Source organism: Typopeltis vanoorti, chromosome 1, assembly GCF_054136105.1.
Source record: "Typopeltis vanoorti isolate ZY-2024b chromosome 1, IOZ_Tvanoo_1.0, whole genome shotgun sequence".
NCBI lineage: Eukaryota > Metazoa > Arthropoda > Arachnida > Uropygi > Thelyphonidae > Typopeltis > Typopeltis vanoorti.
In genome coordinates, this window is record NC_143549.1 from 15,009,966 (window position 1) to 15,028,462 (window position 18,497).

The 18,497-nt window shown below is 37.1% G+C and overlaps 1 protein-coding gene across 1 annotated transcript in view; it reads left to right on the top strand.

Moving 5' to 3' along the window:
* LOC150109801 (lysophosphatidylcholine acyltransferase 1-like) overlaps nucleotides 1-18,497 on the top strand; it is a 424,292-nt gene that overhangs the window by 239,055 nt on the left and 166,740 nt on the right. The window contains exon 9 of the mRNA XM_090396220.1: nucleotides 6,793-6,918. Within this exon, the coding sequence (XP_090252346.1) occupies nucleotides 6,793-6,918 (126 nt within the window). The remainder of the gene's footprint in view (nucleotides 1-6,792; nucleotides 6,919-18,497) is intronic.

Here is an 18,497-nt window from a genome sequence, read left to right on the forward strand (position 1 = left end):
AAAAAGTATATTGTGGATCAATTTTCTACTATAACCATTGTTTATAAGGTTATTTGATATCAGGGATAGTTTATCTTTGAGGTCTTTATCATCTGTAGTGATGAGAGAGGCTCTATTTTTTAGCATGTGTACGATGCTAAGTTTCTGAGTATTTGTGATGTGAAGAGGTGAAATGCAAGTATCGACCTGTGTTGGTTGGTTTGCGATAGACTGTAAGGCTGATGCGTCCATCTATTTGTTTCTTAATTAAAGTGTCCAGAAATGGTAATTGTTTTTCTTTCTCAAGTTCTAAGGTGAATTTAATTTTGTGATGCAATGGGTTGATCTTGCTGAGAAAATCGAACAGATCCTTTTCTGTGTTTTTCCAAACAATAAAAATGTCATCCACATATCACCACCACGCTGTGGGTTTAGGGTCTAGTTGAGATAAAATTTTACTTTCAAGTTTCTCCATGAAGAGGTCTGCACAAGGGGGTGCAAGAGGTCTGCCCATTGCAAGGCTTGTTAATTGTTGATAAATCATATTCCATAGGAAAAAATTAGATTTTAAGCAATGATGGAACAGAGAAGTAATGTCTCTTTTATAAATTTTTTATTGTAAAATTATTAAAAAATTTTATAATTCCGCTCCCGAATTACAAAAGAAGCCATAACAGTTATCTGTTCAAAACAAAATCTAAATAGAAACCAAGGATTAATTCTGCCTGAGATTTGGAAGACCCTCATAAGATCTTTAAACATGCCTGAATTAAATCTTGCTGCCAATTACAGAATGTTCCTACATAACAACAAGTGAGATCATACACGCTCCATGCGTGTGATGCATGCGTTCTTCTGCTTTTTGTAAAAATACAATTGTATTCGATTCTTCCTTCATTTATAGTTTTAGTGTTTAAGTTATCTTACATCTATTTTTACCCTGATGAAGCCAAACAGGTAAAGTTGGCAAAACTTGTCGGTATTTTCTAACTTAGTTTGAAATAAATTTGGCCTGTATAAACCCAAATAGAAGTAAATCTCTCCTAGAGATATAGATTGATAATGAATACTGAAAAAACAAAAACAATGATATTTGGAGAGGGAGAGGATAAAAAAGCAAATAAAGGTCAATGGATATAAGCTGGAAGAGGTTGAGAACTTCATGTACCTAGGGTGCAAAATGGCACAATTTAGACTGTAAAAAGAAAAAGAGATAAGATCTTGCATAACAAAAAGAAAAGTACACATACAAGCAATGAACAGGATATGGAAAAGTAAATCAGCAAATCTTATCATAAAGCAGAATCCACGGAAAACATACATATTCACAAGAACTTCCTATGATTGTGAGACAATAGATAACTGTGAAAGACTGTGAGATGTATACTGACTTTCAAAAGAACATGGATATGGAAAAAATATGGATAATAATAATATAGATAATATGCAGAAAATGATATTAGATGTTTAGTGGAAACTAATGAAAGTGTGCCAGAAAATAAAATGAAAGGAAAAAGAGTAAAAGAGCTGACTAGTGATTCAGGATATCAGTATATGGAGATTCCATAATTAGAGACCCAGCTACTGAGAGAGTCCATATGGTCTGCTATCCAGGAGGGAGAATGAGTAGGTAATTAAGGCATTAGGCATAAGGAAGAAAAGAGCAAGAGAGTTAGTCATGATTATGAAACAAATGATCTATGTGGACATAAGGAGGATGTGAAGGTGAATATCAGGAAGTTATTGAGAAGAGTGAAAGATAACAGTGTAGTAGGAAAGGTTGTCAGTGTGTTGCCGAGTTATGATGATAATAAGTTGCGACGGAGAGCCAAAATGTATGGTATGCTAGTGGAGCTGTGTGAGGAGAAGGGAGTACAGTTTGTGGATGTATGGCATATGTTTGAGGGAAGAATGAAATTATACAGGCATGATGGGTTGCATTTGAATGGCTCTGGAGTGAGTGCACTGGAGAAAGTGTTGCTGGATGGAAGTGTAGTGTGTGATGTGTGCAGGGGATCAGAAGAAAGAGATGAAGGGAAAAATCAGAAGAGTGGCATTGAAGAAACTGAAGTGCTTGGGAGTGGAAACAATAGTAGTGTGAGAGTTGAAGAGGGAACAGGAATGCAAGAGAACAGGGAAATGGGGGCAGCCCAGGTGGACAGGTAGACATGGCATAGGAAGAGTGGATGTTGAAAGTGGCAGTGAATTGAGTATGAAGATGGATTGTGATTTTGTGTTGGGGAAGTATATTGTGATTTGGTTGGGGGAAGTTGAGACTAAGCAGATATATCTGGTAAGTGGTGAAAAAGGTGATTGGGCAGGTATGGTGGGGAAATCACAACCAACAAGTGGCTTGCATAGGACTGGTTACAGACCTAAAAATGAATTACTGTTTGTTTACATATGTCTGAATTATCAGAAATAAGGGAGATGAAATGGTTTTGCTGATGGAGTTTATTTACCTCAAAATCATTGGAATAAGTGAAACATGGTTAAATGAAGATGATATTATTATTCAGGCCTCCAAGGAGTCAAAAGACTCATCGAGGGGAGGTCCCCCCCCCTGAGAAACACAAAGTTTATCATACCACTCCTTAAACCCACTGACCGTTCTCGCTCCCACCACTCCATCAGGCAATGCATTCCACGGCTCAACCACCCTCCATACAAAGAAACCACTCCTTACCCTCTTGCTCACAGTTTCCTTTCGTAACTTCCAGGGATGGCCTCTTGTCATCACTCCTTCCCGCTGATCAACCAAGCGAAAGAACTCCCCAGTGTCAACCCTGTAACCACCTCTCAACAGTTTAAAAGTCTCAATCATATCACCTCTCCTTCTTCTATCCACCAAACTCTGCAGTCCACATTCTCTCAGCCGATCCTCATAACTATCCTTGTACAGTCCTGAAACCATCTTTGTCATCCGTCTTTGTATCCTTTCCACAGTTAATTTATCCCCTTCAAATGACGATGATATCATAATGGTAATAGAAATGGAAGGATATAGTATTTTTTGTTAGGATAGAAAGGGCAAGAAGGGAGGAGTGCTGCTTGATACTAAGGGAATTAAGTCCACATAAGGTAGACATGAAAGAGGAAAATAGTGGAAATGGTAGGTAGTGTGGTGTAACATGGCAGTTGACAGGAAGACATATTTAGTTGGATGTTGCTATAGGCCCAGGAATGTGGAAAGTGGTGGTGAAGAAATGTATAAACAACATGGATTTGTAAACCAAGGAAGGATAATTATTTCAATTATATTTATTATTTATTATTATTATGTAACACCTCCAGGGAGTCTAAGGACTCATTGAGGGCACCTACTCCACAACTCTCCATCTCCACCAACCGCAACTACCTTCATCATCTACACCAATGACATCTACTGCTGACCACCACCAAACTATTTTCACAGACAGTCACAAACATCCATGCCCACTGTGGGATTCAAACCAGCAGCCTTTTGGCTAGGGAGCAGATACGCTAACAACTCGGCCAACCAGGCCAACAAATAAGACAAGAGATCATTCGTTATTATAATTAGTGATTTTAATTATGGTGGTATAGACTGGAATGAAGAGATAGCATTTGGGAATAAAGAAAATTAATTTTTTAAGTTCTTGAGAGATAGTTATCTCAAGCACGTGAAGGAGGGCAAACAATGATCAAGAGTTCTGTATCTAATCATTTCATCAGAGGATGTAAATGTGAGAGGGGGTTTCATACTTTCACTCAGCTGGTGAAAGTGATCATGAAGTAATCACCTGTGTTGTGGCTATTCATATGCAGACTTTTGTGAGGAATGGATATATGTGAAATTATGAAGCTGTGATTATGAAAAGCTTAGAATACAGCTTGGAGCTATAACATGGGACAAGGAGTTGAGCAGTATGGAAATAAATGCTTCGTGGGACAAAGAAATACATAAAAACATTAATGTGTATTCCTAATACATTCCGAAGGCCAAAAGGCTGAATAGTAGGTGTAAAATGGATGAATGTGGAGCTTAAGCATGAAAGCTGAAAGAGGGTACTTCTTGGAGGAAGTACAAGATGAATAATGGTAACAATCAGTTACATGAAAAATATAAAGAACAAGCCGAGGTTCGGTGTAGTGTTGAGACAGTTGTAGGTGTCCTCCTGCGATGAGTCTTCGGACTCCTTGGAAGTATCAGGAATAATAATAATAATAATAATAATAATAATAATAATAATAATAATAATAATAAGCCAGGAAAGGGACTCAGTAAGGAAAACAAAAGTGTAGTGTGAGCAGAAATTGGCAAATCAAGTGAAGAAAAATCCTAGGAGTATTTTAGATATGTGGCAAGTAGAAGGAAGAATGATCATGAAAAGATGAAGTTAAGGTATGAAAGTGATAGAATGGTAACTGCTGCAGAAGACATTGTTGAGGTATTCAGTGATCAATTTATGTGTATTTCATCCTGATCAGGATGGAATCATGAGGAACTTAAGTGTAGAGGACATAGGAGAGAGGATAGCTTAATTGTGAGTGAGCAGGAGGTATTTGAGGAAATTAATAACCTTGATATCATTAAGATGATAGGATTTGATAACATATCACCATCCATCTTAAGGGAATGTTCCGGGGAATTGGCAGTAGCATTGGCATGCCTGTTTAATAAGAGTCATGAAACAGCACAGGTTCCAAGGGAGTGAAAGTTCAGTAAAATTGTTCCACTGCATAAAAAGTATTTTATTATTATATAATGCCTCCATGGAGTCCAAAGACATTGAGGGAAGGCACCTACTTTACAACTCTTCACCAACTACAACTAACTGAAACTACGCGAACACCATCTACTACCTACCACCACCAGTAGTACTTCCACAGACAATCACAAACATCCATGCCCACCATGGGATTCGAACCCATAGCCTTTTCGCTGGAGAGCGGATATGCTAACCACTTGGCCAACCAGGCTGGCAAACATCGAGGGAGGGTGCCTGCTCTACCTCTGTCTCACTCAATCCACCAACTGACTACAACTACACCAACTCTATCTACCACCGACCACTACCACTAGTATTTCCACAAACAATTACAAGCATCCATGCCCACAGCGGGATTCGAACACGCAGCCTTTTCGCTGGAGAGCAGATATGCTAACCACTCAGCCAACCAGGCCAGCATAAAGGTGGTGATAAAGCTGTAGCTTCAAATGATAGGCCAATCTGTATATCTATATGGTGCGTGGAGTGCATTGCCTGAGTGTGTTTGTGATGTGGACACACTGAAGCTGTAGTTAAGATACTGAAGTGATGGTTGAGAACCAGCATACAGAAATGGATTCAAAACAACAGTTGATTACTTATATACTAGAACAAGGTGACAAATGTCTTGGACATGGGAGATGCATGCATATACACTTAAATTTTGCAAAACCTTTTGATAGACTGCCACATGATAAGTTGTTAAATAACCTGAAACAGATAAGATTGGATAACAGACTGTTAAATAGGTATCAGAAAGTTGATGAGTGTGCAGTATCCCAAACGAGAAAAATCACTAGTGGTGTGTTGCAAGGATCTGTATTGAGGCCATTGTTGTTCAGTTTGTATATTAATGATATTGGGATTGGTTTACCTTCTAATATTCAACTGTTAGTAGATGATGCAAAATTGGAGAGAGAGCAATGTAGTCAAGAAGTAGATGTTATGACCTTACAAGCTAACTTGAATAGATTGTATGAATGGGCAGGTAAGTGAAACTATCAGTTCAATGTTGCAAAGTGTAAGATTTTGAAATTTGGTAAGCAACAATGGGATGCAAAGTATTCACTGGGGGGGGGGGGGGAATTTAAAGGAGATAGAGAAGATGAGATAGCCGGGAGTCGTGGTTTACAAGAACCTGAAATTCAAAGGACACACATTGCACAAGTCATGAAGCTGTCACATTGGATAATCCCAATGATGATCCGGAGGACCTTGGCATGCAGAAACAAAGATGTTATAATTCCATTATATGAGGTCTTAATCAGGCCTCACATGGATTATTTTGCACAGATTTGGTTGCCAAGTTTTCATGGTAACAAGGATATGTAGAAAGAGTACATAGAAGATTCACAAAGGTGGTAAGCGGTCTTTGGAATATGGAGTATGAAGACAGATTGAAAGTAAATTGCAAAGCCTCATGAATAGGAGAAGGAGGGAGGATATGATTGAGACATATAAATCAGGGATTGTTATCAGGTTAAGAGTGAAGAAATGTTTCACAGAATTGGAGGGAGGAGTAGTACACCAGGCCATCCCTAAAAACTATATAAGGATAAGGATAGTTTGAGTAGAGGAGCGCAGAGAGATTTCTTTGTGTGGAGAGTGGTTGGTCTGTGGAATGCATTGCCTGAGTGTGTTTGTGATGTAGACACACTGAATCAGTTTAAGGCATATTTGGTTGATCATTGTGTGTGTGTGATAGTGTGTACCTCCCATGATGTGGCTCTGACTCCATGGAGGTAAGATGGTAATAATAATAATAATAATAATAACAATAAATAAATAAATTTATTTTATTTTTTAATGAGAATAGAATGCTATAAATTCAATGAAAATAGATTTTAGGAAATGATAATGATTGTTAATTATTGGTAGTTAATAAAGAATTCAAAACTTTGAAAAAGCTTTTCAGTTCTCTTTTGAACAACCTCATAAATAAATACCTACTATAAACATTTGGACACAGGATAGTGATGTTCCAAATTTATTTGCCTATTTTATTGAAGTGTTATGCACATTTTCTTTTTCCATTTTAAAAACAAATCTTGATTTTTTATTAATTTGGTTTCTTTCATAGCAGTTTGGATCTACCTTTATCATATTACTCTTATGACGATCTAAAGTATATTATCTGGATTTCTAGGAAGGGCATTCTTGAGACACCCCCTCTTGTGAAATTAGTGAAGCTTCATTCTCAATCAGGGTATGTTAAATAATTCTGTGGTTTTTAATGTGACTATAAATGGGATATTGTTCAAAGTAATAAGTTACTCTAAAATAATTACTGTAATTTAAGCTGAGCATATAGATATTATATGAATATATTATACAATTTTATTATTATTATTAATATCGACTCCATGGAGTCAGAGACTCATTGTGGGTATATTATTGTATACAATGCTCATCAAACTATCCTTAAAATGATTCCATGTGTCTACATTCACAACACACTGAGGCAATGATACATTCCACTCATCAACCACTCTCTATGTAAAGAACCTAATCCTCACTCCTCTGCTCACACACCCTCCTTATACAGTTTCCAGTGATGGCCTCTTGTTCTATTTCCCCCCCCCCCCTCATTCTATGAAAAATCTCTTCCATGTCAACTTGATAACAACTCCTGACTAGCTTATATATCTTAATCATATCCTCCCCTCTTCCTCCTGTTCACGAGACTTTGAAATTTACATTCTCTTAATCTGTCCTCATACTCCAATTTCCAAAGACCACTGACCACCTTTGTGAATCATCCCTGGACCCTCTCCAGCATATCCTCATGCCCATGAAAACCCAGCAAACAAATCTGTGCATAATAATAAATTCAAGTCTTCCTATAAGGCCATGATATTCGCTTGACTTTGCATTGCTCTCCCCAATTTTGTGTCATCTGCAAACAGCTGCATATCATTAGTTAAACCCATCCCAATATCATTAATATCCAAATTGAACAAGAATGATCCCAAAACTGACCCCACCGTGACCTTCCTCTTACAGGATACCACATCCACGTATACAACTTTCTGATGCCTATCTCTTCAATTTATTTATTAGTTTGTTGTGTGGGAGTCTATCAAAAGTTTTTGAAAAATCCAAGTACACCACTGTATATGCATTCTCCCTGTCTAACAAGATATTTGTCATCTTTGGGGGGGGGGGGGGAACCAATCCTTTTTAATTTAATGCTAGCCTAGTTGGTTGAATGGTTAATATGCCACAGTAATTGGGCTGTGAATTGAAATCCTACCATAGATATGAATAGCTGTGATTGTGTTTAAATAGGGAGGTGAATTTCATTGTCTGGTATGACACTACTATTGCACTTATCAGAGGCATAAAGTGTCTTGAAAAAGTTGTGTATTTAGTCTCTGGAGCAGGGTTACCAGATTATGTTAAATATAAATAAATTACAAAAAAAAAAAAAAAAGGGAGAAAAGAAAAGAAAAGAAGAAATCTCTATCCATAGAACTGATACTATAAATTTACGACTTTTCATGGATTGTAGTAGCAAGGCTTATACGTTGGTCAGACATAACTGGTGATTAGTTTATGGAATTAACAACGCATATAAAGTATATTAATTAAAGGTAACTTTAATGAATAACTTCTATATTTCGGTAATGTCACATTGCCATCTTCAGGAACATAAAGATATGGTATGTGCACACAGGCACTAACACAAAGCAAATGAGGAAGAAAGCAAGAAACTAATATTGTTCCTAAAGTCCTGAAACTACCTTGAAACTACCCCAAATTTGGGAGACTTACATTATGAGAACTTCAGCTCAACTGCCAAGACTACCAAATTAGCCCACCAGAGAGCACCATTAGGACTTTAGGAACAATATCAGTTTCTTGCTTTCTTCCTCATTTGCTTTGTGTTAGTGCCTGTGTGCACATACCATATCTTTATGTTCCTGAAGATGGCAATGTGACGTTGCCGAAATATAGAAGTTATTCATTAAAGTTACCTTTAATTAATATACTTTATATGCATTGTTAATTCCGTAAACTAATCACCAGTTTTTCATGGATTGGTGTGATTAAAAATAAAATGGTGCATACAGGATATAACTTTTTTATTCCCTTCTTCCTTGAAAATGTTTTGTGTTTAGTCTCTGGAGCAGGGTTTCTGGATTATGTAAAAAATAAATAAACATACAGTATATATTATTATTATTATTATTACACCCTCTATGCAGTCAGCAGATTCATCGTGGGAGGTTCATTCAACTGACAAAATATTTATCATATAGAATCTAAAAATCCTTAACACCCCACCTGTTAACAACACATTCTGGTAATGCTTTCCATTCACTGACAATTCTCTATGTAAAAAATCTACTCCTGATGCCCCTCTTCACCACACCTTTACATAACTTCCAGGGATGAACTTGGGTTCTTCCCCTCTCACCCTCTACTCTTTTTGTAATCTCCTCTGGATTGAACTGATAAAATCCTCTCACTGACCTAAATGTCTCTGTCATACCACTGCTCTTTCTTCTATCCACCAAACTCTGTAATTTGCATCTCTTCAACTTCTCTCCATAACCAGCATTCCAAAGTCCTGACATTGTCTTAATCACTTGCCTCTGGACTCTCTCCAATGCTGGTGTTAATTACCTTCAGGAAGATTTGAATGGACTTTTTACTTGGACAAAGGAGTGGGGTTGTAGTTTTAATAACAATAAGTGCAAGATGTTGCATTTTGGAGTGCAGAAATATAAGGCTGCATACTATATCAATGGTGTGCCATACTGCAGGAAGTGAATGAGATTAGAGATTTGGGAGTGATGATTGACAGTGGACTGAATGTGAAGTTTAGAGGGCATATTGCTAGTGTTGCAAAGGCTGCACATCGTAGTGCAGCTATAACATGTAGGGATAAAGAAGTGGTTGTGACACTGTATAAAGCACTGGTCACATCACATCAATGTGATGTGACCAGTGCTTTATAGCAGGTGACCAGATTTGAGCACAATAATTCAACTGTGGTTTGATCAGTGCTTTATACAGTAGCACAACCACTTCTTTATCCCTACATGTCTCATAGCTGCACTGTGCAGCCTTTGCAACATTGGCAATATGCCTCCTAAACTTCACATTCAGTCTACTGTCAACCATCAGTCCAAAATCTCTAATCTCATCCACTTCCTGCAGTATGGCACCAGTGATATAGTACACAGCCTTATATTTTTGCACTCCAAAATGCAACACCTTGCACTTATTGATATTAAAACTACAATGCCACTCCTTTGTCCAAGTAAAAAGTCCATTCAGATCTTCTTGAAGGTAATTAACATCAGCAGTGCTACTTATAATTATTCCCAACTTGGTACAATCGGCAAACAACTGAAGATTGGCATGAAGATAGAGGCCCAAAACAGAAACTTGTGGCATGCCACTGGTTACCCTCCTTTTTTGAGACATTGCTCCATCATACACAGCCCGCCGGTATCATTCAGACATGCAATCTCTGATCCATCTAACCGATATACTATCTATTCCCATCCTCTGCAGCTTGTACACCAACTTATCATGTGGTAATCTATCAAACACTTTTGTAAAGTCCAAGAATATCACTGTATATGATTCTCCCTTATCTAACACACTTATTACCTTATCATAAAATGCTAGTAAATTGCTAAGACAGGACCTACCCTTTAAAATCCATGCTGACCATCATAAAAAATGCTATGTCCATCAATACAATTCTGAATTCTATTCCTTACCAATTTTTCCAATACCTTGACCACAACTGCAGTTATACAGACTGGTCTATAGTTGGAGACTTCTGTCCTAGAATGTTTGTGGAGTGATACTATTTTGCCTTCTTTCCACCCCTTAGGAACCACACCCACTGCAAGACTTTCATTAAATAACCAGGTCAAGGGCATAGCCAACTGTGCTGCACATTCCTTAAGAATACATGGCGATAAGTCATCTATTCCAACAGCCTTATTAACATCCAACCCAACCAACATCTGATACTACTCTGATTCTTTCACTTCCAATTCTCCTAATACTCGCTTCTCTTCTATATATTGCACAGCATTATTTACTACCCTTAGTTACACAAATCTGATATTCTTCTTCTTATTATTATTATTATTTTTATTATCATCCAGGACTCCATGGTGTGAAAAGACTCATCGTGGGAGGTCAATTTTAGGAAACACAAAGTTTATCATACCACTCCTTGAACCCATTGACCGTTCCTGCTCTAACCACTTTCTCAGGCAATGCATTCCACGGTTCAACTACCATCCTTGCAAAGAAACCACTCCTTGGCCTCTTGCACAAGCCTCCTTTTGTAACTTCCAGGGATGGCCCCTTGTCATTGCTCCTTCCCACCATTCCAACAAGTGAAAGAACTCTTCAATGTCCCCTGTAACTGCCTCTCAACAGTTTAAAAGTCTCAATCATATCACCTCTTCTTCAATCTACCAAACTCCGCAGTCTACATTCCCTCAGTCGATCCTCAGTTGGATATTTACATGCCCAACTAATTTGCCTAAACATTTCACTTATTCCATTTCACAATCGGTATTCTCTGCATTTCCTGGCCTATAACAGCATCCTATCAGATGTATACTAACCTATTTATTTCAACTTCACTCCACACAGATTCAAAATCTATGCATGCACTATTAATTTCCACACTTCAGACACAATTCCTCTGCAATTATTAACAGCATCCCCCCTCCTCCTGTTTTAACATTTCTATTCTTCCAGAAAATTATATATCATTCTATTACTATTCCTGACATCACATCCTCCTCACACAACCAAGTTTCACTTATTCCAATTATCTTTGGGCACACTGACTCAATCGATGCAACAAACTCAGCTATCTTGTGTCAAATACTCATTACATTTGTGTACAAACTTAACAATCCCTGTGTCCTTGAGGCCATTCTACCAGCACAAACATTCTCTATTCTGGCACACCTCTCTCTTCACTCTAATCACTTCCATTTCCCTGATCCTGACTCTGATTTTCACTCCTGCCTGTCTCATCCTCAACCTTTTGCATTCCACCACCTTTTGCTGCAGCAACCACATCTTCAACCTCGTATATCCATCTTCCTCCTGTCATACAATCCATTTATTTCTGTTTTCCTACTTCACAAGTAGAATCTGAACAATCACTACAACTAACTTGTTGACTCTCTCAGAATACAATAGATTTTCTAAATGCCCAACACCAACCCATTCAAATGTAATCCATCAGCTTTAAACGATTCCAACTTCCCTTCAAATTCACTCCACAGGTTTACAAATTTGAACCTCCTTTGCTTCACACAACTCAGCCATATTACTATTCATTATCTCTACTCTCCTTCTCAATTCACTGTTATCATATCTGGACAACACACCTATGACTTTCCCAACAACACTATTCTTCTTTACCAGCTGCAACAACTTCCTCAAGTCTCTATCAACATTCTTTTCTCCTCAACTAAGTCATTTGTGCCCACAACCACCACTAACTTTGAAGTACGGTCTTTCCTTTTTTGCAATGCATCAGTTACTTGCTTCATTGTTTCACCAGGAAAGCATGTTTTGTGCACTTTATTTGTAATCACATCTCTAATGATTGAGTCCCCATACAATGATATACGACTATCTCTTCATAATACTAAATTCTTCCTTCTCATTATCATCAGCCAATCTCTTCTTTAGATGTTTACTATCCTCTTCCAGATGTTTCATTTCACTTTTCGTTTTCACTGAGCTCTTCTACTTCATTGCTGATGCTTGCTCCCATTTCTAATTGCTCTAATATAAAGTATATGTGGAACTACAAGGCGGGTGATTATGAAGAGCTGAGGAGACAGCTTGCAGATGTAACATGGAATGAGGAGTTATCTGGAAAAGAGATCCAACAAACTTGGGGGATTTTCAAAAACTATCTAGTAGATGAAATGTCTAAATGTATTCCAAGGGTGAGAAGGTTAAAAAAGGTAGGTGTGAAATGGATGAATAAAGAGATTAAGCATGCGATACAGAGAAAAAAGGGCATTATGGAGGCAGCATAAGAGAAGTGGAAATAATCAATTCCATGAGAACTATAAAGACCAGACAAGGTAGGTGACTTGGTTGGTGAGGGTAGCTAAAGAGAGGTATGAACAGCAGTTAGCAAATGATGCCAAAAAGAATCCTAAGAAGTTTTTTCGACATGTAGCCAGCAAAAGAAAGAATGATTATGGAATGATGACATTGATTACAGAAAATGGTATAAAGACAGATGTTGCAGAAGGTGTGGTGGAGATACTTAATGAGCTGTTCATAAAGATCTTTCAATCTTGTGAATGTGACTTCATGGAGAGATTGAGAGCAGTTGATGATGGGGAGGAGAGACTGACTGTAAGTGAGCAAGAGGTGTTTGGGGAGTTGAGTAAATTAGATGTAAATAAGGCTGTGGGACATGATAATATATCACTGCGTATTCTGAAGGAATGTACCAGGGAGTTGACACCTGCCTTGACATATTTTTTTTAATATGAGTCTTGCACTTGGTCAAGTTCCTAAGGAGTGGAAGGAGGGCAAGATTGTGCCACTTCATAAAGGAGGTGATAGAATTTAAGCCTCAAGCTATAGGCCTATCTGTGTGTTAGGTGTTGTAGTTAAGTTGTTGGAGAAGCTTGTGAGAACTTGTGAGATCCAGAATTGGGTTGACAACAATTGTATAATCTTTGATGGACAGCATGAATTTGCTAAAGGGAGGTCATGTTTTAGTAATCTACTTACTTATTACAATAAGGTGACTGCTTCCATGGACAGAGGAAAAGGATACACAGCAATATACTTAGATTTTGCAAAGGCTTTTGATAGATTACCACACGATAAGTTGATAGTCAAACTGGAGTGGATGGGAAAGTTTTTTTATTTCACTTGGTTAGACTATAATAAATTTATAAGACTATTACACGTTTTTTATATAATGTTCGTCAAGTAGCTTTATTTTATTGTCCTACATGTTTCGCCAATTTTTTTCTATCGGCATCTTCAGGGAATACAAACTAGTAAGCTATATGAAGGTAACAGACTAGGTTATAACTGATGGTTCTAATTCATACAAAAAATTAGTATTGAACAAGGCAATGCACTTGTCTCGGGAACGTGATTTATTCGTTATGGCTCATGATGTAATTGTCACGAAAGTTCATTTCTTTGATGTTTAATGATCTGATTAAAGCTTTCCAAATTTCTGGTAATGTTAGACCTTGATTCTTGTTTAGGTTTTCAGTTTTATGGGTGACTGTAAAACTACTTCAAGGAAGCAGCTACATTAGTAGCTGCTTCCTTGAAGGTTCTTGAATGGTAGTTATCTTCTATATAGGGCATAAAGCTCTTATCCCACCCAATGTCATGGTTAGTAGAGGCAAAGTGGCAAGAAAGGCCTGAAATGTCTTGTCTGTTGTTTCTGACATATCCTATGTGTTCTTTCTTTCTCGTTTCAAAGCTTCTAGAGGTCTGACCTACATAACTAATACCACATGAGCAAGGTATATTATATACTCCAGAGTACTTGTAGAATGGATGAGGATCTTTTGGTGATCTTAAAAATTTTCGAATAGTGTTGATTGGCTTGAATGCTACTCTGATATTATGTGGTTTTAGAAGGTTAGCTCTAATTTTTTGGAAATGCTGCTGACAAATGGAATAGTAATAGTACTGATGTATTGGACGTCATCACGTTGTCTATGTGGTATATCAGTCAAGAGAATCTTGTTGTAGAGTCTTTTTGGATAACCATTTAAAGATAGTTCTCTGGATATTGTAGTTAATTCCATTTGTAGGTCATTCTTATCTGTTGTGTACTCTATAGCTCTTTTCTTGAGCATATGGATAATGCTAAGTTTCTGAGCTATATGATGAGACGAGTTGAAATGGAGGTAACGTCCAGTATTTGTAGGTTTTCTATAAACAGATAGGCTGATACTATTATTGGTTTGTTTCTTTATTAGGATGTTAAAGAATGGCAGTTTTCCATCTTTTTCAATTTCTAATGTGAATTTAATGGTATGGTGGAAACTATTGATTTGGTTAAGGTAATCCATTAGTTCTTCTTTCGTATGATCCCAAATGAGAAAGATATCATCCACATATCTGTACCAAATTTTCAGTTTTGGAATGATCTGTGATAAGATTTTTCCTCTAGAAATTTTTAAGATCACCGAAAGATCCTCATCCATTCTACAAGTACTCTGGAGTATATAATATACCTTGCTCATGTGGTATTAGTTATGTAGGTCAGACCTCTAGAAGCTTTGAAACGAGAAAGAAAGAACACATAGGATATGTCAGAAACAACAGACAAGACATTTCAGGCCTTTCTTGCCACTTTGCCTCTACTAACCATCACATTGAGTGGGATAAGAGCCTTATGCCCTATAAAGATAACTACCATTCAAGAATCTTCAAGGAAGCAGCTACAGTCACCCATAAAACTGAAAACCTAAATAAGAATCAAGGTCTAACCTTACCAGAAATTTGAAAAGCTTTAATCAGATCATTAAACATCAAAGAAATGAACTTTCATGACAATTACATCATGAGCCATAACGAATAAATCACGTTCCCGAGACACGGCAATTGCCTCGTTCAATACTAATTTTTTGTATGAATTAGAACCATCAGTTATAACCTAGTCTGTTACCTTCATATAGCTTACTAGTTTGTATTCCCTGAAGATGCTGATAGAAAAATTGGTGAAACATATAGGACGATAAAATAAAGCTACTTGACGAACATTATATAAAAAAAGTGTAATAGTCTTATAAATAATAGTCAAGAAAAAATTCCACACTATAATAAATTTAGTTTAATCCTTTATCCAGGTGTAAGCAAACAAAGTTTGTGCCTGAAGTATCTTCAGGACTGAGGCAACTCATGGTCAAGGTAGACCAAGCTCTCATCTCTCCTTGTCTTAGTATCTCTCATAATGCAAAGCACCTCCTTGCAGACATGTATAATGCTATGCATTTGGGAAAGAGCCACTACCCAAACCGATTTCGACCTTTATTGAGGTCTCATGAGTGGAAGCCATACCCAGAGATGGTGATACTAAGGCACAAGCAATGGAGAAGTCATATTTGCCTGCGAGTTGCCAAAAGGTGTCCCACCTTATTATTAAATTACTCTGGAGTTAGAGAAAGATGTTGGAGTTTCTTCCAACATCTTTCAAAATCTTCCAACATCTTTCTATAAATCCAGAGTAATTTAATAATAAGGTGACACCTTTTGGCAACGCTTATAAGTAAATATGACTTCTCAATGCTTCTGCCTTAGTATCACCACCTCTGGGTCTGGCTCCCACTGACGAGACCTCGATAAAGGTCGAAACCGGTCTGGGTAGTGGCCCTTCCCTTAATGCATAGCATTATACATGCCCACAAGGAGATGTGCTTTGCATTATGGGAGATACTAAGGCAAGGAGTGATGAGAGCTTGGTCCACCTTTACCACAAGTTGCCTCAGTTCTGAAGATACTTCAGGCACAAACTTTGTTTGCTTACACTTGGATAAAGGATTAAACTAAATTTATTATTGGAGTGGATGGGGTTGGATATTAGATTGGTGCATTGAATTAGAGACTGGCTATCTGGCAGGTATCAACAAATTGTGTATGGGGGAGCAATATCCAGAAAAAGGAAAGTTACTAGTGGTGTGCCTCAGGGTCTGTTTTAGGGCCATTGCTGTTTAACTTGTATATCAATTATATTGGTGAAGATTTGGATAGAGATATTCAGTTTGCAGATGATGCAAAGTTGGAAAGAACCATGAAGATTAAAGAAGATGTTGTGGCCTTACAAGAGGACTTGAATAAATTGAGTGATTTGGAACGGGAATGGGGATGTGAGTTCAATGTTGCAAAATGTGCAGTAAGGTTTTAAAATTTGGAAAACAAAAATGGGATGCAGAATTTATACTTGGTGAGGATATATTGTCAGAGGTGGAGGAAATAAGAGATCTGGGGGTGACCGTAGATACGGATCTGAAATTTAGCGGACAAATAGCCAAAATTGTGAAGACATCACAAAGGCTTCTGGGAATGATAGGATCAATGCTGAAGAGGCTCTACAGAAAATAGTGGGAGATCAGGGGAGAACCAGAGGTCATCCCTGGAAGCTGTATTAGGAGGATTTGAGTTGGGGAGTGAGAAGCAGGTTTTTTAATGCAGAGTTGTGAATGATTGGAATTCCTCGCCCGAGAATGTGGTGTCTGCAGGGAATTTGAGTGTGTTTAAAGCATGGTATGATGAGCTGTGTGTTTGATAAAAGGACCTCCTAGATGAGTCTTTGACTCAAATGGGGTCTTGGGTAATAATAATAATAATAATAATAATAATAATAATAATAATAATAATAATAAAAGACTTCTTACATACGTTAATGCTTTCCTTCTTCTTATTTACCCAAACAGTCCTCAAATCTTTCATTTTTTGGTGCATACATATAGCAATTTTTGCAACACATCCACTGTGAAAAATCTAAGGCTGAGCCAGATGTTTGTACAGAAGCTTTCCATGCCACTGACATACATTTTTTATGGATGCTATTTACAGATGTATTAGCAGTATGAACAAACAAGTATCAAAACATAATATAAACAACAAAAAATTTCAACAGCAACACCACTGAAGGGCACTTGTATCCAAACTGAAAAATTGCAGTAGAATTTGTGATTAAAAGCCACACTATACACTAATTAAATGCACTTTTCTTTAGCACAACTCAAATCTACCACCACATTCACTTGCGACACACACACACACATGCACGCACGTGCACACACACACATATATATATATATAATTTATGAAAAAATAGAAAAGAAACCTTACTTATCCACAGTACCAGTGTACTAGAGGTTTATAACCTTTCGTGGGTGGGAGTTGCATAAAAAAATGGTGAACATGGAAATAACTTAGTTTTTTTCCCCCATTCTTTTCAGGACCATCCATTATAAATTATTGGCTCTTAATCTGGAATCATGGGAAATATGCAAGTTATGTATTAAGATGAAACCAAATTCTCTCATTAGTTGTAAAGAGGAATCACATCACATAGCAGATTATAGGCAGTAGATGGCATTGTGTATAGATGATGTTGGTGGCATTATGTGTAGTTGGTGGATAAGTAGTGGTATCAGTGAGTTGAGTATACAGTAGAATGTCCCCCTTGATGGACTCCTTGGAGATGTAATACTTTTTTTTTTTCAACATGAAAAAAAAGTGTTTTAGAGTATTATCTACTCTATTATATTATAGAGTGTTATGTACTCTACACTCAACAGTGAGTTGAGTGTAGAGTAGAATGTCCTCCCTTGATGGACTCCTTGGAGATGTAATAATTTTTTTTTTTTCCCAGCATGAATTAAATTAAAGTGGTGGCATGAAAAATAGCAAATAGAATGTAGAATTTCTACAAAATCAAATGAAAATTATTTCTGCTTAATTTTTCCCTTGGTTATTTCTATCAAAATCATCATCAAATTCTTGAAGTATTTCGTTACAGATCACTTCACCATATGTCTATCTTCTTCAATCAATCTATGTTTTCTTTAGATTTTGTCATTGAGTCTTCACATTTCTGTTCTCAGTTTCAAATTTCATTTTTTTTTCTTCAATAATATTTGTATATTTGAGTCTAAAGTCTGACAACAGCTTAACTGTGATAAATGCATTTTAGACATATTTTCTTTGCCATATGATATTCATTTTCATCCTGCTCAAAATTATTATCACTTCAATCAGTTATATTTATTGAAG